The sequence below is a fragment of the Macaca nemestrina genome, chromosome 18 (assembly GCF_043159975.1).
Source record: "Macaca nemestrina isolate mMacNem1 chromosome 18, mMacNem.hap1, whole genome shotgun sequence".
Taxonomy (NCBI): Eukaryota; Metazoa; Chordata; class Mammalia; order Primates; family Cercopithecidae; genus Macaca; species Macaca nemestrina.
The window spans coordinates 2,313,711-2,337,998 of record NC_092142.1 but is presented as its reverse complement, the minus strand read 5'-3'; the positions used below and the strand labels follow the sequence as shown (position 1 = coordinate 2,337,998).

General features: G+C 59.8%; 1 protein-coding gene across 1 annotated transcript; it reads left to right on the top strand.

Annotated features, from left to right (window-relative positions):
* Positions 1-9,534: 9,534 nt before the first annotated feature.
* On the top strand, positions 9,535-16,653 carry LOC105485831 (heparan sulfate-glucosamine 3-sulfotransferase 6). The gene is made up of 2 exons (XM_011748361.2): positions 9,535-10,063; positions 15,688-16,653. The coding sequence occupies exons 1-2, from the start codon at positions 9,675-9,677 to the stop codon at positions 16,301-16,303; spliced, it is 1,005 nt and encodes a 334-aa protein (XP_011746663.2). The 5' UTR covers positions 9,535-9,674; the 3' UTR covers positions 16,304-16,653.
* Positions 16,654-24,288: the final 7,635 nt, after the last annotated feature.

The window sequence follows — 24,288 nt, the reverse complement described above, 5'->3', positions numbered from 1 at the left end:
GCCTCAGCCTCCTGAGTAGCTGCGACTACAGGCGTGCACCACCATGGCCGGTTAATTTTTAGACGGGGTTTCACCGTGTTAGGCAGGATGGTCTTGATCTCCTGACCTCGTGATCCGCCCGCCTCGGCCTCCCAAAGTGCTGGGATTACAGGCGTGAGCCACCGCGCCCGGCCTCATTCTCTTTCTTAAACGCCAAGCCCTTGTGGTGCTGCGTACAGTAGCAGCAGATGAACAAATGTTCATCCACTCACACCACCTCCTGCCCACTCCCCTGCAGGGTTGCAGAATCTTAGGAGGGGTGCCAGATGTGTACCCCACATCTGCATGGGTGTGTCGGTGGTCTGAGGAATGCAGGGTCCTCAAGCCACCTATCACCCTTTCCAGGCCCTGGGTACTAAGGGTGTGGTTAACGGAGCTTGGGGTAAGAAGCCCTGGGAAGAAGGTTGGTAGGGCTTCAGTGACAGGCCGGGAGGCCGCCGGGGACGGGCTCAGGGTTACCTGTGGATAAGCCTTCTCCACTTCCAACCCCTCACGGCCCCCCACTCCCTGTCTCCTTGTAAAACCTTGGAGGTTGTTCACAGTTCAATCCTTGACTTCCTGTCTTATCAAGTTTCATCTCCAACCAGGACATTTACAAGCTACTCTTGGCTTCAAAGAGTCTGGTGGCTGCAATGCAGGAGACGGGGAGGACAGGGTGGCCAGAGCCAGGCGGGTTGGGTGCCAGGGCCCCTGGGGTCTGCTCCCAGCCATGGACTAGGCCTGCTGGCCCTGGGCTTCCCCTTCCACCTGAACTCCAGGGCCTTTTTGGTCTCGAAGTCTCTCTTGGAGTATGATTCTTTGCTGGGCCCCAGCTCCTGGTGTGTATCCAGGTCTAAGGGGAGGGAGGGCAACTGGATTCAGGCAGGGGACAGCAGTGACCAGCCTGGGAAATGAGGGATGGAGTCCTGGCTCTCAGCCAGAGGGGAGGGGGAGGGGGAAGGATGGGGTGGGGGAGGGGTTGAGTTTGAAGGCTCTGAAGCCTAGGAGGGGCACGGCAGGGTTGGGGTTGGGAAGAGGAATTTAGAACGCTCGCTTGGCCTAGCTGCAGGTTCTGGGTCCTCCGGGGCATTGAGCCAAGTAAGACTCTGGCTGCTACCCTGTCTGGTCCACTGCGGGGGTGAGGCGCTGTCCCTGGAAGTAGGGCAAGTGGAGGCGCACTTGCCGGGAATTCTGTCTGCTGGCCAGGGGGGGCTTGCTTTTCAGAAGGGGCTTACAGGCAGCCGGGCGGGGCAGCTCACGCCTGTCATCCCAGCACTTTTCAAGGCCAAGGCAGGCGGATCACAAGGTGAGGAGATGGAGACCATCCTGGCTAACACAGTGAAACCCCGTCTCTACTAAAAATACAAAAAAATTAGCCGGGCGAGGTGGCGGGCGCCTGTAGTCCCAGCTACTCGGGAGGCTGAGGCGGGAGAATGGCGTGAACCCGGGAGGTGGAGCTTGCAGTGAGCAGAGATTGCGCCAGTGGACTCCAGCCTGGGCGACAGAGCGAGACTCCATCTCAAAAAAGAAAAAAAAAAAAAAAAAAAAGGCCGGGCGCGGTGGCTCACGCCTGTAATCCCAGCACTTTGGGAGGCCGAGGCGGGCGGATCACAAGGTCAGGAGATCGAGACCACGGTGAAACCCCGTTTCTACTAAAAATACAAAAAATTAGCCGGGCGAGGTGGCGGGCGCCTATAGTCCCAGCTACTCGGGAGGCTGAGGCGGGAGAATGGCGTGAACCCGGGAGGTGGAGCTTGCAGTGAGCAGAGATTGCACCAGTGGACTCCAGCCTGGGCGACAAAGCGAGACTCCGTCTCAAAAAAAAAAAAAAAAAACAAAAACAAAAAAAAACCGGGGCTTACAGGTTCTGAAGGTGGTGTTGGGTGTTACTTGGGGCTTTCCACACTGTGTGAAGGTGACTGGGGCCTGGCTGCAGGCCTCTGAGCCCCGCTCCACCTGTGCCCACGGGCATACTCATAGAAGATGTGCACACTCATGCAGGGTCCACAGACAGGCACACAGAGTCCTATGCCCTGTGCAGCACATGGGACTCCTGGGCCTGTGTCCAGCCCCCTTGCTCCTGATGAACATGCTCCTGGTGCTTCCAGTCCATGGAGACCATCGACAGGGCATGGCTGGACAGACCTGGCCAAAAGGGACTCACTTGGGGCTGATTGAATGCTGCTCTGCCCTTCCCACAGGGCCGGAAGACTTCCGTGCCCAAAGGCCTGGCTTAGGGCTATGAAACCAGAGGAGGTGGGGCTGGGGGAGGGCACGGAGAGCCCTGTTCTGTGGGACCCTCCTCTCGTCCCATTCAGATCCATCCTGGAGAGAGAGAGGCAGAAATGGGACTACCGGCCTGGAAGAAGGATTACTACTTTTTTTTTCTTTTTTGGAGACAGAGTCTAGCTCTGTCACCCAGGCTGGAGTGCAATGGCGCGATCTTGGCTCACTGCAGCTTCTGCCTCCCAGGTTCAAGCAATTCTCCTGCCTCAGCCTCCCAAAGTGCTGGGATTACAGGTGTGAGCCACTGCGCCCAGCCGGATTGCTACATTGTTATACACTGAGCTGGGCCAGGCTGTTAGGCAAGAGGCAGTTTGCAGGGCGGTTATTCATGGGGTTCCAGGAGAGAAGAGGAAACAGTAGCAAGTCGCCTTCTCTCTGTGCTGATTCCTTCAGGAAGACCCGACAGAGAGGAGTGAGGGTGGCTGGAAGCAGGCTGGGGGCCGCCGCTCTGCAGGAGAGGGTCTGGCTCCTCTGGCAAACCCTGCAGCCCCAGGCAGGCTCCCAGTAGGCATGGGACTGAAGACAGTGGGGAAGTATGCTTCCCGACGCTGGGAATCTGGTCTGCCTTGGCAAATCCCGGGAAGCCCCACAGCCGTTCTCTGTCACAGCGTCCCTGGGTCACCAGGAACAAGACCCTGGGTTCAGCAAGCCGGGCCTGCTTGACACCGTGAGGCCAGTGATGCCTTTCCGCTCCAGCCTTGTCTGCAGGGAAGACGGAATTACGAGGTAGGTCCTCAGGTCCCCCAGGGTGGGAGCAGCTTCTGGGCACCCCTTCTTCTGTGGCCACTGCCGCACGTTCTCTGGGTCTTTGTCATAAAGAACATTCACCAAGCACTTAGGAACAGGGAGGTGGGGGCGAGTGCCAACTTTAATACAGTAGGGAAGTGAGGATCACGGGATTACAGGGCCTGGATTCCTGCTAAGGTCACCTGCTAGGAGGGGGCAGAGCTGGCTTTTTTTTTTTTTTTTTTCGAGATTTGGGCCTAGGCTGGAGTGCAGTGGTGCAATCATAGTTCACTGCAGCCTTGACCTCCTGGGCTCAAGAGATCCTCCCACCTCAGCCTCTTGAGTAGCTGGGACCACAGGTGTGCACCACCATGCCTGGCCAATTGAAACAGTTTTTTTGTAGAGATGGGATCTCCCTGTGTTGCCCAAGCAGGCATCAAACTCCTGGGCTCAAGTGATCCTCCTACCTCAGCTTCCCAAAGTGCTGGAATTACGAGTGTGAGCCACCATGTCCAGCCACAGAGCTGGCCTTGAACCAGCCTTGAGGCCCCTACGGCCCTTGCTGTTAGCCTTGCCCCATCCTAGCAATGGGCTCCTGTCCCGCCTCGGTCCCCACCCGGGTGATCTGGGAACAGTGGGCCCTTGGGAAGGGTAGGATGGACGGCTGGCCTCTCTGACGGGCCCTCCCTGGGAAGGGAACCACATCCTTTATGAGCTCGGGCAAATCAGGCATCTGAAGTGGAAAAACCCCACACAAATCAAGGACAGCTGGGCCCGCCCTCTGGCTGCAGCCCCCTCCCCTCGCTCCCCTCCCAGGAATCCTGACAGGAGGCGCAGATTGGGGCAGAGCCGGGGATGAAGGGTGTGGTTCTCAGGGAGGGAGTTCCTGGAGCTCCTCTTCACTGTGTGAAATCTACCCCAGCTGTCCCTGGTGGAGGACGGGGCCGCTAATCACTTTCCAGAGTGGGGCGGAGGTTCACAGGCCCTGCCCTTGCCTGTGAGGGCCCAGGCTGGGGGTGCCCACCCTGGGGAGGGGACAGACAGGGAAAGAGGTGGAGAGGGGTGTCGGGGAGGGACACACACACACACACAGTCGCTCAACAAACATGAGCTGTCACCCTGGTCAGGCGTGGAGCCACGAAAGGGATGAAGACTGACCCCGTCTCTGCCCTTGTACAGGTCATGGGTAGGTGGAGGCAGAAATCAAAATCACCCACAAAGAAATAGTTACAGACTGTGAAAGGGGCACAGATGTAGCCAGGACGCTACATCCTGGATCTGAGGCAGGGCAGGGCCTTCCTCCCAGCCCGGCCTTGCTCCCCAGGACTCCCTGCCTCTTCCCCTCTCCATCCCCTCCTACTCTGGCCCTCCTTGTCGCCTCTCCAAGGGACAATATTTACGGGGCCCAGCAGCTGGGGCAGCACAGCCCATCTCCCTTCCCAGATCCTCTCTTCCCAGTCACTACGTCAGGCTGACCATCCGCATGTTCGACAGCTGGAGGGTGGACAGACCATCTGCCTGGCTGTCCGGCTTATACAGGGGTCAAGATGAGCTCGGGCAGTGTGGACCCTCAAAACCCCTGGGACCTTGGGAGGTCTGGCTAGGCAGAAGGAACTTGTTGATGTCTGTTTCTTGGCAGAGGAGGACATTCAGAAAGAGAACAGGAGGCGAGGGACCCTCTCAGGGTGCGGGGACAGCCCCCACCCTTTGTCCCTACAGTCTGGTTGCTCAGGTGTCCTGGGGCAGAGGGAAAGAAGTTACTGTGTGTGTGAGGAGCATGGAGAAGCTCCTGAAATTATCAGATTTAACCTTCATAAGGCACTCAACACAGAGTCACCATATGGTTGAGCAATTCCGCTCCTAGGTCTATTCCCTGGAGACATGAAACATATGTCCATCAAAACTGTATACCTGAATGTTCATGGCAGCATTATTCATAAGAACCCCACAGTGGAAACAACCTAGATATCCATCAACGAATGAGGGAATCAACAAAAGGTGGTCCATCGATACGATGGAGCATTATTCAGCCATGAAGAGGAATGAGGCACTGGCACATGCCACAATGTGGATGAACCTGGAGAACATGCTGAGTGAGAGACGCCAGACACAAAAAGATGAACATTGTATGATTCTCTTTCTTTTTTTTTTTCTTTTTAGAGATGGGGTCTCACTCTGTCTCCTCGGCTGGAGTGCAGTGGTGCAATTTCAGCTCACTGCAACCTCTGCCTCCTGGGTTCAAGGGATTCTTGTGCCTCAGCCTCACGAGTAGCTGGGACTACAGGTGTGCATCACCACACCTGGCTAATTTATTATTATTATTATTTGAGATGGAGTTGTGCTCTTATTGCCCAGGCTGGAGTGCAATCGGGTGATCTCGGCTCACCATAACCTCTGCCTCCCGGGTTCAAGCCATTCTCCTTCCTCAGCCTCCCAAGTAGCTGAGACTACAGGCATGCACCACCACACCCGGCTAATTTTTTGTATTTTTAGTAGAGACAGGGTTTCTCCATGTTGTTCAGGCTGGTCTCGAACTCCCAACCTCACGTGATCTGCCCACTTCGGCCTCCCAAAGTGCTGGGATTACAGGCGTGAGCTATGGCATCTGGCCCACACCTGGCTAATTTATGTATTTTTGGTAGAGACAGGGTTTCACCGTGTTGGCCAGGCTGGTCTCGAACTCCTGACCTCAAGTGATCCACCCGTCTTGGCCTCCCAAAGTGCTGGGATTACAGGCATGAGCCACTGTGCCTGGCCATATTTCTTTCTCTTTTTTTTTTTTTTTAGGGGTGGGATCTCACTCTGTTGCCCAGGCTGGAATGCAGTGGTATGATCACGGCTCACTGCAGCCTCGAACTCCTGGGCTCGAGCGATCTTCCCTCCTCAGCCTCCTGAGTAAGCTAGAACTACAGGTGCATACCATCACACTTGACTAGTTTGGAAATTTTCTGTAGAGACTGGTACTCCCTATGTTGCCCAAGCTGGTTTTGAATTCCTCGCCTCTAGCGAACCTCTTGCCTCAGCCTTCCAAAGTGTCGGGACTACTGGTGTGCGCCACTGTGCCTGGCTAAATTTCAAATATTTTGTACAGATGGGGTTCTCACTTTGTTGCCCAGTCTTGAACTGCTGGCTTCAAGGAATGATTCTCTTTCTGTGAAATGTCCAGAATAGGCAAACCCATAGAGACAGAAAGTAGATTTGTGGTTGCCAGGGGCTGGGGGAAGGGGAGAATAGCGCATCGTTGCTAATGGACACAGGATTTCTTTTTGGGGTGATAGAAATGTTCTAAAATTGATTGTGGTGACGATTGCACAACGATGAATATACTGAAAACCATTGATTTGCACGTGGCAAATGGCTGGATTGCATGGGGTGTGAATGACATCACAGTAAAGCTGTTACTCTTCAGAGACTCTGGAGGGTCACGACTGAGGTCTTCATTTTACGAAGAAGGGTCTGGTGGCATAGAAAGAACATTGTATGATTCTCTTTCTTTTTTTTCTTTTTAGAGATGGGGTCTCACTCTGTCTCCCCAGCTGCAGTGCAATGGTGCAATTTCAGCTCACTGCAACCTCTGCCTCCCGGGTTCAAGGGATTCTTGTGCCTCAGCCTCCCAAGTAGCTGGGACTACAGGTGTGCGCCCCCACACCTGTCTAATTTAGTGCAGCCGAGTGCCAGATGGAGGGAGGGGTCAGCTTCTAGGAGAACCCTCCCAGCCGACTCCTGGTCCGTGCATCTCTCCCTCCCTGCCCCCAGTCCATTCCACATCCTGCTGGTCAGTTCCTCCTGACAAGTCCTTCTGCTCTCAGCAGGGACTAAGGATGAAGCATCCGGCAGGGGGACGGCAGCAGAAAGGCCAGGAGATGGAAATGACCATACAGGGCTGGGCAGGGGGCTGGAGGAGCCACCAAGAACCCAGCGCTGGAATTTCAAATCCTGAGTGGGGACTGCTGAGATCATGGGGACGGCTGAGACCATGGGGACTCCTGAGACGGTGGGGATGGCTGAGATCGTGGGGACTCCTGAGACCATGGGGATGACTGAGACCGTGAGGACTGCTGAGACCGTGGGGACTGCTGAGACCGTAGGGATGGCTGAGACTGTGGGGGCTGCTGAGACTGTGGGGGCTGCTGAGACTCTGGGGGCGGCTGAGACCGTGGGGACTCCTGAGACTGTGGGGACTCTGAGACTGTGGGAACTCCTGAGACCATGGGGATGACTGAGACCATGGGGACTCCTGATACCGTGGGGACAGCTGAGACCGTGGGGACTGCTGAGACTGTGGGGAATGTTGAGACAGTGGGGGCTGCTGAGACCATGGGGACTCCTGAGACTGTGGGGATGGCTGAGACTATGGGGGCTGCTGAGACTGTGGGGACGGCTGAGACCGTGGGGACTGCTGAGACCGTGGGGACTGCTGAGACCGTGGGGACGACTGAGACCGTGGGGGCTGCTGAGACCGTGGGGACTCCTGAGACCGTGGGGATGGCTGAGACTATGGGGGCTGCTGATACTGTGGGGACGGCTGAGACCGTGGGGACTGCTGAGACCGTGGGGACTGCTGAGACCGTGGGGACGACTGAGACCGTGGGGGCTGCTGAGACCGTGGGGACTCCTGAGACCGTGGGGATGGCTGAGACTATGGGGGCTGCTGAGACTATGGGGGCTGCTGAGACCGTGGGGACTCCTGAGACCGTGGGGACGGCTGAGACCGTGGGGGCTGCTGAGACCGTGGGGACTCCTGAGACCGTGGGGATTGCTGAGACTATGGGGGCTGCTGAGACCGTGGGGACGGCTGAGACTGTGGGGACTGCTGAGACCGTGAGGACTGCTGAGACCATGGGGATGGCTGAGACCGTGGGGTGGGTGCTGCAGGGTGGGACCCCTGCCCCTACCCCGAGCCAGCCCGTCGGGAACAATGCCATTTCAAGCTAGACCAGAAGAAAAACTTCCTGTGACCCAGCATGAGCCAGCATGCTCTCCTCACAGCGTGCCCGCTGCCCGCCCATGGGGCTGCTGGGAGGCTTGCCCAGACGAGCAGGTGCAGCCCGCTTGTCTGGGGCCCAGGCTGCGGGACTGGTCAGTTGTCTTCACCCCGTCAGCCCCGTGTGGCCGCCTCTGGCCAGGGCTGCTGCTGGGTAGGCGCTCCGGAACGTGTGTGGGTGGTGGAGGCCCTCTACCTCTTGAGGCAGCCCGGCTGCTGGGACTTGTCCAGATGCTGTCAGGGCCGGAACATCTCATTAATGAGCAGAGTCCAGGACAGGGGTTGCAAGCCCTTGGGTGGGAAGAGGCTGGGCCTCTGTGGGGAGCCTGTGCCAGCCTGCTGCCAGCCCTGTGGCCAGGAAGGCTGAGGCAGAGGCGGAGAGAGGACCCGGGTCTCATGCCACCTTTGCCTTGGGATGGGGCAAGTTGCTCGCCCTCTCTGAGCCCAGCTCGCCTCCCCTGCCTTCCCTGCAGGCTGTTGCTGGGCGTTGCGGGTGTGGAGTTCCCGCAGTGTCCAGTGCCTCACAGATCCCAGCGGGGAGGCCCCTGAATCTCATGCCCCTCAGAGGCAGCCCCTGGGGAGGTCCTGAGCTCTTTCTCTTCCCCAGCACAGGGCTCCCTGAGTCCAGGCCCCTGAATCTCATGCCCCTCAGAGGCAGCCCCTGGGGAGGTCCTGAGCTCTTTCTCTTCCCCAGCACAGGGCTCCCTGAGTCCTTCACACCTCCAGTGGGGTCCACTTTGCCACCTTCCGAAATGCATCACTGATGTCTCAGGGTAGTGCCAGGTGGACTAAGGTTGGGCAGATGGGGTGACTTAGTAGACAGAGTATGTCTCAGGCCTGAATTCAGTTCACCACTGGGCCCCTGGGAGGGAGGCCTGTTTTCTCTGAGCCTGTTGCCTCCATTCTAAAACAGTCACCAGAGGTGACTTGACCTCTCAGCCGGGCTGTGACCCCGATGTGTGGCAAGGCTGACTGTCAGCTGGGAGTGCAGGACGCACGCCATTCCCGGCCGCAGACTCCCCCCACACGTTCTGGGACCCCTCTCTGCATACTAGGGTGCTGGCCTGGCCGCCTTCTCCCTTGGCAGGTGGAGTGCTGGAATCGACGCGCTTCCTCGGTCCCCTTGGCCTGGCGATGAGGCTCCGGTTCCTGCAGGCCAAGGCTCGGCCTATGCACCTGCCGCGCACGTCCCAGAGTTGGGGCGGCAGAGGGAATCGGCCTTCAAACAGAGGGTCCCCAGGCCTGCGCGCCGCCCTGTCCCTGCCCTGCGTCCCGAACCGCCACCGCCGCCGCATCCTCCCCGCGCAGGGGTGAAGACGCCGGAGTCAAGCGAGCCGGGGCCCATGGATTTCGGAGCAGGAGCATCCTGGTTGTCCCGGCAGTTCGAGTCGCGCCCGGGTGGTGGCGGTTGCCGGCGGGTCCCAGCCCAGGCAGTGGCCTCGGAGAGGGAGTGGGGAGGAGGGGAGGGGAAGCGGGAAGGGGGAGGGCGTCCCGACTCCGCCCCCGGCCCCGGCCCCGCCTCCGCCTCGCGCCCGCTCCCAGGCTGCGGGACGGCGGGGCGCAGAGCAGAAGCCAGGCACCCACGGGCTGGGCGGCACGCGGGCCGAGATGCGCGCCCGCCTGCCGCCCCCGCTCCCAGGCTTGGGAGCGGCGCGACCCGATGGCAGGTAGCAGCGGCCTGGGCGGCGGGGCCGGGCAAGGGGCCGCTCTGCGGGCATCCCGCGCGCCGCTGCTGTTCGTGGCCCTCGTGCTCGGCGCCTACTGCCTCCGCGTCCTCCCCGGCCGCTGCCCGCCGGCCGCCCGCACCCTCGCACCGGCCCCCTCGCCCTCCGAGCCGCCCAGCTCGGTCCGCCGCCCGGGAGCACCTGATCTGCCCGTGGCCAGCGGTCCCGGCCGCCGGCGCTTCCCACAGGCGCTCATCGTGGGCGTGAAGAAGGGCGGCACGCGCGCCCTGCTGGAGTTCCTGCGGCTGCACCCCGACGTCCGCGCGCTCGGCTCTGAGCCCCACTTCTTTGACAGGTGCTACGAGCGTGGCCTCGCCTGGTACCGGTGAGCACCCTGGCCTGTCCGCCCTGACCGGCACCTTCCCGGGGAGGGCATCGTGCGCCCCAGGGAGCAGCGGGGCGAGGTTTCCGGGCAGTGGGGTTGGGACCGCCCTGTGGGGGGCCCAGGCCTGAGCTGGGGTCGTGGCTCCGGAAGAAGGAATGATACCTAGTTAGGATTCCCTGAAACTTTGAAAACTTTGGGGAAAGCCCTGGTTCCGTTCGCTCTGCTGAGGGACCCAGCAGGATTGGGGGAGGCGGTGCCATCCCAGCCCGGAGGTCGTTTCCAGCCCGTGGGATTACCTGGCAGCGTTAGAAATGCCTCTCCCGCCCTGTCACTCTGGGCAAGGAGGTGTGACTCTCTGACCGCTGGCCAGGTGCCGTAGAAAGGGGCCTCTAGGTTCCAGGCAGCCACCTAGAAAGCGTCCTTCCTCCCCAAGACCCCCGAGTCTGGGCAGTGGAATCCTTCTTGGTGGTCCTGGGAGTCCGGAGAAAGTCTGGGCTTTGGAAAGGAGGAGACTGCCTTTCCAGGAGTGCCCAGGGTGAGTCCAGCCCCATGCATGGGGCTCTGTGGCTGTCCTGCCTCTACCCATGATGGACATGGGGTGTGGCAGTGGAATGTGGGGAGCACGAAGCCCCAGCTGAAGCAGCCTGCGCTGGTGGCTGCTCATCCCCGAGCTTTGACCGAGCCCCTGCCGAGAGGACCCTGCCCAAGGCCACCTGGGGAGTCAGTTGGGGCGGCAGGACCCAGACACTTCTCCAGGTGCCCCAGTTTCTCCGTTCCTGATACTCTGATCCTCTTCCTCCCCTCACGCCTACCCCTATTTGTTAACTTTGCCTTTTGTACTAAAACTCTTGGGTTTGGAGGGCAGGCAGGGAGGGGCTCGCTTCTGAGATCTGAAGCGCTGGTGCCAGCGTGGGGTGCTGGGGAAGTCAGGTGGTGGCTAGGGGACGTGGAGTCCATCCTGGGGCTCACCTGGCTGAATCAGGCATCCTCAGCTCAGGCTCCAGGGAGAGACCTCACTCTCCTGACAGCAGGCAGGGGTCAGAATGCATCCCTAATCCCTGCTGCAGGGAGGAGGGGAGGAGGGGCTGCCAAGCTAGAAGTGGGGGAGGAGCGGAGGGGCGGGAGGGAGAAGGGGAGAAGGGGCTTTGGGTTGAGAATGTGCAGTTAAGTGGAGTAAACACTTCAGAGCCACCCCTGACCCCATGAGCTTTGACAAGAGACTGGGGTGGGATCTGAGCTGGGCTGTGAGGAGCCCCAGGGGAAGCTAGGGTTGGGTTTAGTCCTAGAGGGTTCTGGAAGAGCCCAGGTTCCTGAGGCCAGTCCAGGCCCACCCTGGGCATGTGTCCAGCCCTGGGGGATCAGTCTGGGGAGGATGAGAGGCAGCCAAGGCCAGGCCCAGCCTGGGGGTCAGCTCTTTAGCCCTGGCGGTGGGGTTCCAGGGACACTGACATGCCCGGGGTTGGAGGGGGGGGTACAGGAGAGTGACTGCTCTGGTAGACTCTTGACTTCCTCGTGTTTTAGAAGGGGAAGGGGTGAGTATGGAGAATTCCAAGGGTCAGGTCCTGTGGCCTCTGGGGTTTTCCCTTGGACCAGCCATGCTGACCCCTCACTGGGCAGTGCAGAGCCAGTAGAGCTGGGCCCGCTGAGCTTCCGGACTACAGGTGTCCTTGTGCTGTCCGAGGAGGCATGGCCATGTGGGGCTGGTGTGCCCCTAGGTGCCTGTGCCTCCATCCTTTCAGCCTGCTACGAGCCTGCAGTGAGCCTCTGCAAGTTCGCACCCTGTCTCAGTTTCCCCAACTGCAAGGCAGCATTATCTGCTCTTCAGACCCTGGGCTGGGCCCCCAGTGCCTGCAAGCTCTGTTCGGGGGGTGCTGGCTGTGGGGAGGCGAGCAGAGAGGAGTAGCCAGGGCCCCCACTTGAGTCTCTGGGCCACTGCTCCCACTGGGCTGTGACCGACCTAGTTCCAGGCGGTGACCTCGCCTTCCTGTGGCCTCGGCAGGTGGGTCCTGGGTTGACTTTGGCCATAGGCCTTCCTTCCCACCTCTCCACCTCAGTCAGCTCATCCAGGCTCTTGAGGGCCTCCCATTTGGGGATTGTAGCCCACAAGTGCCCCCAAGCTCAGCACATGCTTAGCTGTTCACCCACTAGTGAAGCACCTGTGTCTGCCAGGTGCGGGGTTCACGCAGACTCCCCAAGGTCTGCGTCTGCGAAGGGTGCCCTGTCTGGGGGCAAATGGGGGCTGTACTTTGACCGTAATGTTTTAGAAAAGCAAGAGGAGGGTCGGGCACAGTGGCTCATGCCTGTAATCCCAGCAATTTGGGAGGCTGAGGCAGGTGGATTACCTGAGGTCAGGAGTTTGAGACCAGCCTGGCTAATGTCGTGAAACCCTATCTCTACTAAAAATACAAAAATTAGCCAGGCATGGTGGTGGGTGCCTGTAATCCCAGCTACTTGGGAGGCTGAGGCAGGAGAATCACTTGAACCCGGGAGGCAGAGGTTGTAGTGAGCTGAGATAGCGCCACTGCACTCCAGCCGGGGCGACACGAGTCACCTGGAGTGCAGCTCTGTCTCAAAAACAAACAAAACAAAAGAAAAGCAAGAAGAGGCAAGGAGCAGGGTGGGTAGGGGAACCCCTTAGTTCCTCGTTTGCAAGAGCAGTGGGTGCACGGAGTGGGGTCTGAGTATGTAGCGGGGAGGGACCTGGGCTCCTGTGGGGGATGTAGTCCCCCTGCACTTTCTGGCTTTGGCATCTGCCAGGCCCTTTTGGGATCTGCGAGTCTCAGACCCGAGGTGTGGGGCAGGAGGAGGGAGGCTGAGATGGAGGAGGGAGGGTTGCCCAGGGCTGGATGAAAGCCACAGGGAAATGCACACCAGATGAGGTGGGCTCCACAGGGAGGGAGGGTCCTCAGAGCAACTTGTCAGATGTTTGTCACACGGGGGTCCAGTCCTGCTCCTCTCCCTCCTCCCCCGTCTCTCCCATCTCATCCACACCCGGGCTAGGACAGGCTTCAGATGCCTGGGGAGGGAAAGGAATTGATCCCAAAGATCTCTGATCTCTGAGCTGGTTTGTGCAAGAGGGGGCCTGGAAAGCCTTTGCCGCCTCTCTGTGTTCCCACCGCCCTTCCACGGCAGGGGGTCCGGGAACTCCATCCCCCTTCGGGGCTCTCTCTGACTCTTTGGAGAGAAGGCCTGGCAGGGCGAACATTCCTGTTTTGGTGCTGGTCCCTCCAGCAGGCGGCAAGAGGAGGATATTCAGAGTCACTGGTGTGCCTTCTGGGAAAGGAAAGGGGTGGGCTCCTGGTCTTGCTGGGTGCCTGGGGTCAAGAACGTCCCAGACAGGAGGGAAGGGCCTGGGGAAAGGCAGGCAGTGACTTCTGCTGAGGCCCGGGGTCTGTCCCCTCCCAGCACCAGCCTGGTTTCTCTCTGTGGGCATCATCAGCGAGGTCCCTGGTGGTTGCGGCAGGGGGTGGGGGTGCCTCCCGTTCTCATGACGGGGGTGCCCCTGAGCTGCCAGGCCTCAGACCTTGGTACCGCCACCATCTGAGGCCTCTGTGTTTGTCCCTGGGATGCTGGGTGCGGTTCCCATGCGGGCTGCAGCTGTGAGAGGTGGTGCGGGGAGTGCAGGGGCTCTGGGACCGACACCGCCCTTCCAGGTGGGCTGGAAGGAGGCAGCCCCTGAGGGGAGGGCTGAGCCCCACGCTCACCCCCAGCACCCCTGCCCCTCCCAGTCTCCCTGTGGCTGCTTCTGAAGTGGCAGTGGGTGGGTGGAGAGAGGCCCAGCTCCCTCTGTCACCAAGATGGAGGAGGACTTGTCCGGTGACGTCTGTAGGCCAGCTCTGCCCAGGGCCTGGTTCTGCGGGCGGGAAGGCTCCCGTGCCGCCCCCCCCCCCCCCCGCCACCCCGTCTGCCCCATTCCTGGTGAATGTTGTGGGGGAAGCCTGGATTCTCTCCCGCTGCCGTCCTCACACATCCTCCGTCCCACCTCCAGCGCTCTCCACCGAGCACCCCAGTGCAGGGGGTCTGTGCAGCTGCCTCTGGCCCAGCCTGCGTTTCCCTGGGGGTCTGAGCAGGAAAAGGGAACTCAGGACCTGCCTCCCAGGGGCTCGAGTCTGGGGCGGTCGCTCCCGGCAGGTCAGCCTCCTGGCAGGGGCCGGTCCTGGGGCTGTCAGCAGGGGTGGGGGAAGCCCCCTCAGAGGGCAGGAGGCAGGGCTGGGCATGACCAGCAGGGCATCCCCTCCCTAACACAGTTCCGGTTTCTATCGACCTAGTTCCCAGCCCTCCCCAGCTCTCCCTCGGAGCTGTTTGCTCAGCTGACCTGCCGCGCCCTGCCCTGCCCGACCTCACCCTGCACTACCTGGCGGGCAGGTGCTGCCCGGGGCACTGCTGGGGGTGCCTGGGCCTGCCCGGGCTGGGCACCCGGGATGGGCTCTCTGCCCAGGTGGGACAGTCCTGGGCTGTGGTCGGCCGATTTCCCCGGGACCTTGGGACTGGGTCAGTGCCCTCCTCCCCTGTGTCAGAATGAGGAGAATCTCAGAAAGGCCCCTCCCTGGCCTGGCACCCTGGCAACCTGCAAGATCTGGGGGGCTACAGTGGCCCAGCGTCTTGGGAAGGATCTTCAGGCTGGTGCCACCATGTCTCTGGCTTTCCTCACATGTGCTGGGCTCTGCTGGTGACTTTTTGGCCTCCTGAGTCTGGGCCCAGGTTGATGAGAATTCATAGGGCTACAATTAAAGACGGGGAGAGAGGCCAGCTGCAGTGGCTCACGCCTGTAATCCCAGCACTTTGGGAAGCCGAGGTGGGCGGATCACCTGAGATCACGAGCTCGAGACCAGCCTGGCCAACATGGCGAAACCCCATCTCTACTAAAAATAGAAAAATTAGCTAGGTGTGGTGACGGGCGCCTGTCATCCCAGCTACACTGGGGGCTGAGGCAGGAAAATCGCTTGAACCCAGGAGGCAGAGGTTGCAGTGAGCCAAGATCGCGCCACCACACTCCAGCCTGGGCGACAGAGCAAGACTCCGTTTCAAAAAATAAAGAAAGATGGAAGAGATGTAATTACATCGGGGAGGGAGGGAGCAGGGAGGGCTGCTTTTTGTTGAGGACACTATGAATAATTGGTGCAGGGCTGATGTAGGGGATGCTGTCAACCACCGAATGAAAGGGTGACCTCGAGTGATCTAGGTGGGCGGGCCTCGGGGTGCTTGGTCTGCGATGAGAAAGGAGTTGGGGGCAGCCTAGTTCCGGGAGAGTGTGCGTCCAGTGGGAGGGAGCAGGCTCTGGAAGCGAGGATGGCAGGGATTGCACAAGGAAGATATGTGGGTGGTGAGGAGCATGTTGTGCCTCCCCGCCAGTGACCATCATCCTCTTATCCTCAGTGCGGCAGCAGGTGGGGCAGGCCGGCGGAACAGGCCGCTGCAGGCCGGCGCTGGGCTGGGCACCCTCACAGTCCATGTTCCAGGCTGCCCAGCTGCACACGTTAGGAGGGGTGGGCGTGAGCAGAGAAGGCTTGCCCGCCTTGGAGGCCGGGGCTTCCCGGGCATAAGGGGGCCTTGGTCCCGGGCCCCTGGGGGCCAGTCGAGAGCTGGGTAGGCTCAGACCCCCTCTCCTTGTACCCATCCCGCAGGAGTCTGATGCCCCGAACCCTGGATGGGCAGATCACCATGGAGAAGACCCCCAGTTACTTCGTGACACGGGAGGCCCCCCGCCGCATCCACGCCATGTCCCCGGACATGAAGCTGATTGTGGTGGTGAGGAACCCCGTGACCCGGGCCATCTCCGACTATGCCCAGACGCTCTCCAAGACCCCGGGCCTGCCCAGCTTCCGCGCCCTGGCCTTCCGCCACGGCCTGGGCCCTGTGGACACGGCCTGGAGTGCCGTCCGCATCGGCCTGTACGCTCAACACCTGGACCACTGGCTGCAGTACTTCCCCCTGTCCCACTTCCTGTTTGTCAGCGGGGAGCGTCTGGTCAGCGACCCGGCTGGAGAGGTCGGCCGTGTGCAGGACTTCCTGGGCCTGAAACGGGTCATCACAGATAAGCACTTCTACTTCAATGCCACCAAGGGCTTCCCCTGCCTCAAGAAGGCCCAGGGCAGCAGCCGTCCCCGCTGCCTGGGCAAGTCCAAGGGTCGGCCACACCCGCGGGTGCCCCCGGCCGTGGTCCGGCGCCTGCAGGAGTTCTACCGGCCCTTCAACCGCAAGTTCTATCAGATGACCGGCCAGGACTTCGGCTGGGGCTGAGCGGCGCCCTGGGGATGCTCAGCACCTTGATAGACATCTGCTCACCCAGCCAGAGCAGGCTGCGTGCACATGCTGGGCAGAGAGGAATATTTAAGAAATAGAGCTCAGACCCAGATTTTTCCACAAAACCTCGAGGTTGGAGGGTGGAGGCGCTGCCCCCAGGGATGTGATAACCATACCAGCGAACTCCACGGGGCACTGTGTGCCTCATGCCACCGTGTTTTTTTTTTTTTTTTTTTTTTTTTTTGAGACAGAGTCTCACTCTGTCACCCAAGCTGGAGCGCAGTGGGGCCATCTCTGCTCATTGCAACCTCCGCCTCCCAGATTCAAGCAATTCTTCTGCCTCAGCCTCTCAAGTAGCTGGGATTACAGGCTTGTAATCCCAGGCTAATTTTTTGTATTTTTTTTTTTTTTTTTTTTTTTTTTTGAGACGGAGTCTCGCTCTGTCGCCCAGGCTGGAGTACAGTGGCCAGATCTCAGCTCACTGCAAGCTCCGCCTCCCAGGTTCACGCCATTCTCCTGCCTCAGCCTCCCGAGTAGCTGGGACTACAGGCACCCGCCACCTCGCCCGGCTAATTTTTTTGTATTTTTTAGTAGAGACGGGGTTTCACTGTGCTAGCCAGGATGGTCTCGATCTCCTGACCTCGTGATCCGCCTGTCTCGGCCTCCCAAAGTGCTGGGATTACAGGCGTGAGCCACCGCGCCCAGCCTTGTATTTTTTTTTTTTAGTGGAGACGGAGTTTCACTGGGTTACCCAGGATAGTCTCGATCTCCTGACCTTGTGATCTGCCCGCCTCGGTCTCCCAAAGTGCTGGGATTACAGGCATGAACCACCACACCCAGCCCAAAACTCATTCTTTATACACTCTCAGAGGTGGGCGGTGTGCCTGATCAGGTCTAGCGTGTGAGCTCAGAGAGGCTTAGGGCCTGCCCAGTGACATGCAGTTCAGCCCTAGTGATGCTGGGGGCGGTGCTCGGGCTCTCTTCTCAGCTCTGGGAGGCCAGGCAGGGTTGTCCTCATGTGCAGGATGAGGAAACCGAGGCCGCAGGCTGCTCTGTGGAGGGGTGGGGCAGGATTAAAGTCAGGTCTGCACCCACCACCTCTGCTCATCCGGAATCCAGGTGTGAAGTGGGCACTTCCTTCTGGAGCCTTGTGGAACTGCCTGAGTGCTGGTGAGGTCAGTGAGTGTTGGGTGTGTGCACAGGGCGATGATTAATAGCCTCCTAGCCTTCCCTGCAGAGGCCCAGCCATTGAGGCCCACCCATTCAGGCCTCACCCACTCCCCCAGGCCCCTGCTGCCCCAGTTCGACTGTGTTTGTTCTGTGCCCGCCCCTGGGGACAGGGCTGGAATCAGTGGCCCTCTGCAGTCTAGCTGCCCGCTCATAACTGAGGCCAGGCTCAGGCAGGCTGGGGTGCCCTGTCTACCCCTGTGTCCTGGGAGCGGGAGGGTCCTCTCAGGAATGACATTCACCTGCTCCTGGCCACGTGCTGTCTGCCAGGTGCCCACCAGCTGCCCTGACGATGACTTCCGGGTTGCCTGGGTTTAGCCCCAGGCCTGTCGCGGGGACTGGCTACGGTCTCCACAGCTCCGCTGCGTCCCACAGGCCCCGATATGGCCTTTCTACCTCTCAGCTACTTGGAGCCATTCCCTGTCTTGGGGCCCAGGGATGCAGACAGTGAGGAAGGATTTGCAGGAGGGGGCTGCGTCTGGACACCCACCCCTCCTCCTGCTAGTTTCTGGGCCCAGTGGACACTCCACTCTGCAGCTGCCATGAGGGGCAGGCACTTCCTCCAGGCCCCTCCATCCCAGGCCAGGACAGAGGCAGGGCTGGAGGCTGGTTCCCAGCTCCCCGCCAAGCACCCTCCCAGCGACCACAGTGGCAACGTGGCGGGCAGATGTGGTCCCAGATGTGGACCAGTCACAGGCACAGCCTCCGTCCTACCTTAAAGCTCTGCTGTGGATGGAGGGTAAAAGGGCCTGCCCGACTGACAGCAGCCTTGGGAAGAGGGAACAGACCACCTTGGATCCCTGCCGGGAGGGGATCACTGGGCTGGGCTGCTCTGTCCCCACCCCTTGCATGGGTGCCCTCTGTGAAGACTGGGCCGACTGCCTGCCCCAGGCGTGGGGGTGGGAAGGAAGACAGGACAGCTCCTTGCCCCTGGTGACCCAGTTCCCAGCCTGGCGCATGTGGATTTCTTCTTCCTGGACACACCCTTCTCATGCCTGGGCCGTTTCAGGGACTGCCCACCATCGTCCCAGCACCTCTTTTGTTCTACTGTGAGCTCTCCGGATGGCAGCCGGAGGGCTGTCACAGAATAAACCAGATCCTATTGTTTTAAAATGCTCTGGGGTGGGCACGGTGGCTCAAGCCTGTAATCCCAGCACTTTGGGAGGCCCAGACGGGCGGATCACGAGGACGGGAGAATGAAACCATCCTGGCTAACATGGTGAAACCCTGTCTCTACTAAAAAAAACACAAAAAACTAGCCGGGCGAGGTGGCGGGCGCCTGTAGTCCCAGCTACTCGGGAGGCTGAGGCAGGAGAATGGCGTAAACCCGGGAGGCGGAGCTTGCAGTGAGCCGAGATCGCGCCACTGCACTCCAGCCTGGGGGACAGAGGAGACTCCGTCTCAAAAAAAAAAAAAAATGCTCTGATCCTCACCTTTGCCTCTTATTGCTTCTAGGATGAAAATCAAACTCCAGATCACAGCTGTTACAGCCCTCTATGGCTTGCCTCTCAGTCCTACATGCGCTCCTCATTCCAGCACGCCCGCCACACTGGCACCTGCCAGCTTCTTCCACCTGCCGTGGCCTGTCCCACTTCACAGGCTTTGCATGTGCTTTTCCCTCTGTCTGGAATGCCTTTCCCTGCAGAAGGTGCTGACGGAGATGGAGGCAGCCTTTGAGGGGGCAGCTGTGCTCTCACTGAGGCTCTGCTACGTTCCTCCTCCTGTTTGGAGTTCCTTTTGTGAGTCCACCAAATGACCCCTCCGTTCCCTTCCCGACACAGAGCTGTGAGGGGTGAGGCACCGGTTTGGCTGGCTTTGGGGCCTGAACCCAGGGCCTGGAGGGGCAGACTCTGGAAGCAGCGAGGGGAGAGGGTGGGCTGGCTTATTCTGCACCCCCTGAGCGGGACCTCCGCCTAACCGCCAGCACCCAGTGCCGGTGAGGTGCCAGCTGGGCCTCCGAACACACGGAGGGCAGATGTGGGGGGACCTATGGGCTGCGTGCGGGGAGTGGCTCCCTGGGAGAGTCATCGGCCTTTAATTAAAGTCCCTAAATTGCTTCCCAGCTGCTCCGTGGGTTTTCCATGTTGGAATGTTCCAGATGGGGCGAGAAGCGCTGATTCAATTACCCTCTTCCTGTTCCGCCCAGTGGAGGGGAAGGGGCCTGGGAGCCCATCTCCAGCCCTCCTGCCCCAGCCAGACCAGGATGGCGTGGGCCATGGGTTGGGGTCCTCACAGCCCTGGGAGTCCAGGAAGGGGCTCGGAGAAGCCTGGGGAGGAGCTGCTTCCACCTCGAGGGTCCTTACAAAGCCCAGGCCCTCCTGGCCCGCCGGGACGGGTGGGTGGGACCAGGTGACCGTCTCTCTGCCCTGAGCCTTGCACACACGGGCATGGAAGCCCCGAGCAGGCCCTGGCTCCAGCAACCCAGTCGCAAAGGGGAGACAGGGAAGGGTCAGCCCCTGGGCCCACCCTCTCCGTGGGTCTGAAAATATTTATGAAGCCCTGTCGTAGAGGAAGAGAGGAGACTAGAGAGGGCCAGCAGCTTGCCGGCCTTTCGCTGCACCAGCCCTTCCTGCGAGGCCCAACCCTGGGGAGCTCTGAGATCCCCGTGTGCAGGGAGTCAGTCTGCGGGGGGAACCTGGCTCCCTCCCTCCCCTGGAGCAGGGGTCCTCACTGGGTTGATCGCCTGACCTGGGGGTCCTCAGAGCTCAGTTGGGGCTGCTGACCCCTGTCCTCCGTTGGGGGGCCAGGTCTGGGGCCCCTGGTTCTGGACGGCCCCTCTGCCCGGGGCTGAGCTGGCCGCCCTGTGGTCAGGGCATGGGGCTGGAGGGTCAGGGGAAGGCGGGCTCTGGCTCCCTCCCTCCTAGGCCCTTCAGTGTGGCCGTGCAGGGCAGAGCCAGGGGAGGGAAGGGGAAGCTGGCCCCCAGAGGTGAAGCCTGGATAGTGGGGTGCCATGGAGGGCAGTGCCTGTGAGTCCCCTTTGTTCAGGAGTAGGGGTGCTTTAGGAAAGGCCTGTTTCCCCTGGGCCACGTGGCCAGATCTAGAGGCCCCTCGCAAGCCTGAGATGATCTGGATCCTGGGCTCCAGGAGGGGCCAGGCCATGGGTGAGAGGGGCTTGCGTGACTTAAAATGAATGGAGTCCCCTGGGAGCTCCTGTCCCCACCCCTTTCCTGACTCCCCAGACCTGAGCCCCTTCTCCTGTCTGCCAGCCTGTCCTGGGCGCCTTGTTCCCCTAAGGAGCTGTGGGGTTGTGATTTCCATGCGGGTTCCTCTGCAGGGGCTTCGCCACAGCCCAGGACAGGCCGGGGACCCCATGAAGGCCTGGCGTGTTTTCTCCAGAGCGGCCACAGCAGCTGGCTACTGCACTAGTCTACTCTGTCCCTGCAGAAGCTGCGCGGGGAGGGGCTGCAAATATGCTGACCTCAGGAATGTGGGGGTTCCTTTCTGCGGGACGCTTCTTTTCTAGAAGGTTCCTCTCAAACTGGCAAGGGCTGACTTCTGAGGTCTCTGTCATTGGGACCAATGCTTATGCCAGAGGGTGGGGTGGGAGGCAGGGGTGCAGGAGCAGCTTCGGGTTCCTGAATGAATCTATTTTATTCTGTTTTATCCATTATAACCCTGGGGGCAGCTCTGCGTAGCCAGGAGCCATCAGTGCCCCTGGGCAGGGCCAGTGCCAGCGCCCCCTGCAGAAAGTCCCCAAAGCACCCCTCCTTCTGAACAAAGGGGACTCAAAGGTGCTGCCCAGTATGGCACCCCACAATCCAGGATTCACCCCGGGGGGCCAGCTTCCCTTCCCTCCCCTGGCTCTGCCCTGAACGGCCACGCTGAGGGGCCTGGGAGGGAGGAAGCTAGAGCCCACCTCCCCCTGACCCTCCAGCCCCATGCCCTGACCAGAGTGGCCAGCTCAGTCCCGGGCACAGGGGCCATCCAGAACCAGGGGCCCCAGGCCTCTCTCCCCACTCCTGAGGCCCAGACTCCTTTCATGTCCTCAGGGGCTCTCGGGTTCTGAGCTTGCTCTTCCTGTGTCCTGCATGCCTGCCTTATCCCTTGGCCAGCACGTGAACCCCTCCTCCGTCTGTGCTCCCTGGTGCAGCGTGGGGCTCTAGGAGTCGGGGTGGAACCTGAGTGACGGTCTGGAGAAAGGGGAGGAGGCTCAGGGACAGTGGCAGAGAGAGCCCCACAGTGGATTTCCTTCCGCCAACAGGCACCCGGGGCTAGAGTGTGTGCTTCTGAGAACTCGCAGGCCAAGGTGGGAGGACCACGCGGAGGCCCAGCATTGGGGGAGACGAGCAAACCACCCAGCTGCCAAGAAAGCAAAGCATGAACTGCAGAGGGACACAGCACAGGGCTGAGGGGGAGTTGAGGCTGGGGAGAGCCCCGGCAGGAGAGCCCGGCACAGACATGACGTTTACCTGCACCCTGGAGTGGGACCAGCCATGCCAGGCAGGCAGACTGCCAGTTCCTCGAGGTTGGGGGGGAGACAGACAAATGGGGTGGGGTGATGGAGGATGGCTAAGAAAAATTCTGAGCCGGGCGCGGTGGCTCATGCCTGTAGTCTCAGCACCTTGGGAGGTAGAGGCGGGCGGATCACTTGAGGTCAGGAGTTCAAGACCAGCCTGACCAACATGGCGAAACTCCCTCTCTACTAAAAATACAAAAATTAGCTAGGCATGGTGGCATGTGCCTTGTAATCCCAGCTACGTGGGAGGCTGAGGCAGAATTGCTTGAACCAGGGAGGCAGAGGTTGCAGTGAGCTGAGATCGTACCACTGCACTCCAGCCTGGGCGACAGACTCCATCTCAGGAAAAAAAAAAAAAAAAAAAAAAGCAAAGTGGGGACAGAGGAGCTGGCCCAGGTGGCATAAGGGACCCACTTTCCCAGCACACTGGATAGGGCACATCTGAGCCCCACTGGGCTACTAGGGCACTTAGTATTTCTGAAGGCAAGAGTTTTGTTTCCTGACTTAGTATTCTCTCCAGATACTGCCTCAAGATGGTTCTTTCTCAGGACTCTCCATCTGACAGTGAAGATCCTGGACCTGAAATGAGGGCCGGAAATCTAGGTTAAAAACCACCCATCTCAAAACGTGCCCTCTGGATTTTAATTTATGTAACCAAGGTGTGTAGTAGGCTATACCATCTAGGTTTTTGTTGTTGTTGTTGTTTGAGAAGGAGTTTCACTCTTGTTGTGTAGGCTGTGAGTGCAGTGGTGTGATCTCGGCTCACTGCAACCTCCGCCTCCCAGATTCAAGTAATTTTCCTGCCTCGGCCTCCCAAGTAGCTGGGATTACAGGTGCCCCCTACCATGCCCAGCTAATTTTCTTTTTTTTTGGGACGGAGTCTTGCTGTGTTGCCCAGGCTGGAGTGCAGTGGCGTAATCTCGGCTCACTGCAAGCTCCGCCTCCCAGGTTCACGCCATTCTCCTGACTCAGCCTCCCGAGTAGCTGGGACTACAGGTGCCTGCCAGTATGCCCGGCTAATTTTTTTTTTTTTGTATTTTTAGTAGAGACGGGGTTTCACCGTGTTAGCCAGGATGGTCTCGATCTCCTGACCTCGTGATCCACTCGCCTCAGCCTCCCAAAGTGCTGGGATTACAGGCGTGAGCCCCCGTGCCCGGCCAATTTTTGTATTTTTAGTAGAGACAGGGTTTTGCCATGTTGATCATGCTGTTCTCAAACTCGTGACCTCAGGTGATCCGCCCACCTTGGCCTCTCAAAATGTTGGGATTACAGGCGTGAAACACCACGTCTGACCTTTTTTTTTTTCTTCTGTAGAGACAGGATCTTGCTCTGCCACCCAGGCTGGAGTGCAGTGGTGCTATTACAGCTCACTGCAGTCTCGAACTCCTGGGTTCAAGCAATCCTCCTGCCTCAGCTTTCTGAGTAGTTGGGGCTACAGGCATGTGCTACCACGCCTGGCTAATGTTTTCTATTTTTTGTTTTTGTAGAAATGCAGTCTCGCTCTGTTGCTCAGGCTGGTCTCAAACTCCTGGGCTCAAGTGATTCTCCTGCCTCAAGCCTCCCAAAGCGCTGGGATTGCAGGTGTGAGCTGCTGCACCTGGCCATCTAAATTTGTGCCAGTGAACTCTGTGATGTTTCCGTGACACAAAGTCACCTCATGACGCATTTTTCAGACCATAGCCTGTCGTTAAGTGAGGCACTTAATTGGAGGAGGGTGTGTGCTGGGCTGGGCTGCCTGGGACAGTACAGGGAGCTCCCGGGCTGGTCAGGAGCAGACAGGAGCCAGGGGAGCCAAGGTCAGAGCCTTTCCAGGGGTTTCCAGGGGAAAGGTAGGGCAGGGTGGGGAAATGGCTCGGGGCTGGTCAGTCTGAGTAATTCCGGTGGGCTCTGGGACCTTGGCTGTCCCTGGTTGTTTGGTGCTTGGCCCTTGGTGACTGAGGGCAGGGGACGTGAGCCTGTGCTGTGAGAGTTAGATAAGGAGGTGGTTCAGAGGTGGACTCTGGAGGGCAGGAAAGATGGAAACTATGCAGCTGTTAGTTTGGCCCTGTGATTAATGGATGCCAAATGGACAAATGCCACATCTAAGAAAACACAGAACACCAGCCTTGTGTCCAAGTCTCTGTGCCGAAGCCATTTTCCCTCCGTAGCCACCGCCCCGGGGACGCGTCTCAGATGTGAACTGTGCTCAGGTTCATTCTGGTCCCAGGGCTGGGCCCATGTTGTGCGGCGGGAGGCGGCTCCTCCCTGAGCAGGGCTGGTCCCGCCGTACTCCACTCTGCTGGTGGTCTCCCACGGTAGG

What these genes read in the sequence shown, in the direction of transcription:
- LOC105485831 (XM_011748361.2), top strand. Translation starts at nt 9,675, where the DNA reads ATGGCAGGTAGCAGCGGCCTGGGCGGCGGGGCCGGGCAAGGGGCCGCT. An exon ending in CGTGGCCTCGCCTGGTACCG is followed by an intron (nt 10,064 to 15,687) that starts GTGAGCACCCTG and finishes CCCATCCCGCAG; the next exon opens with GAGTCTGATGCCCCGAACCC.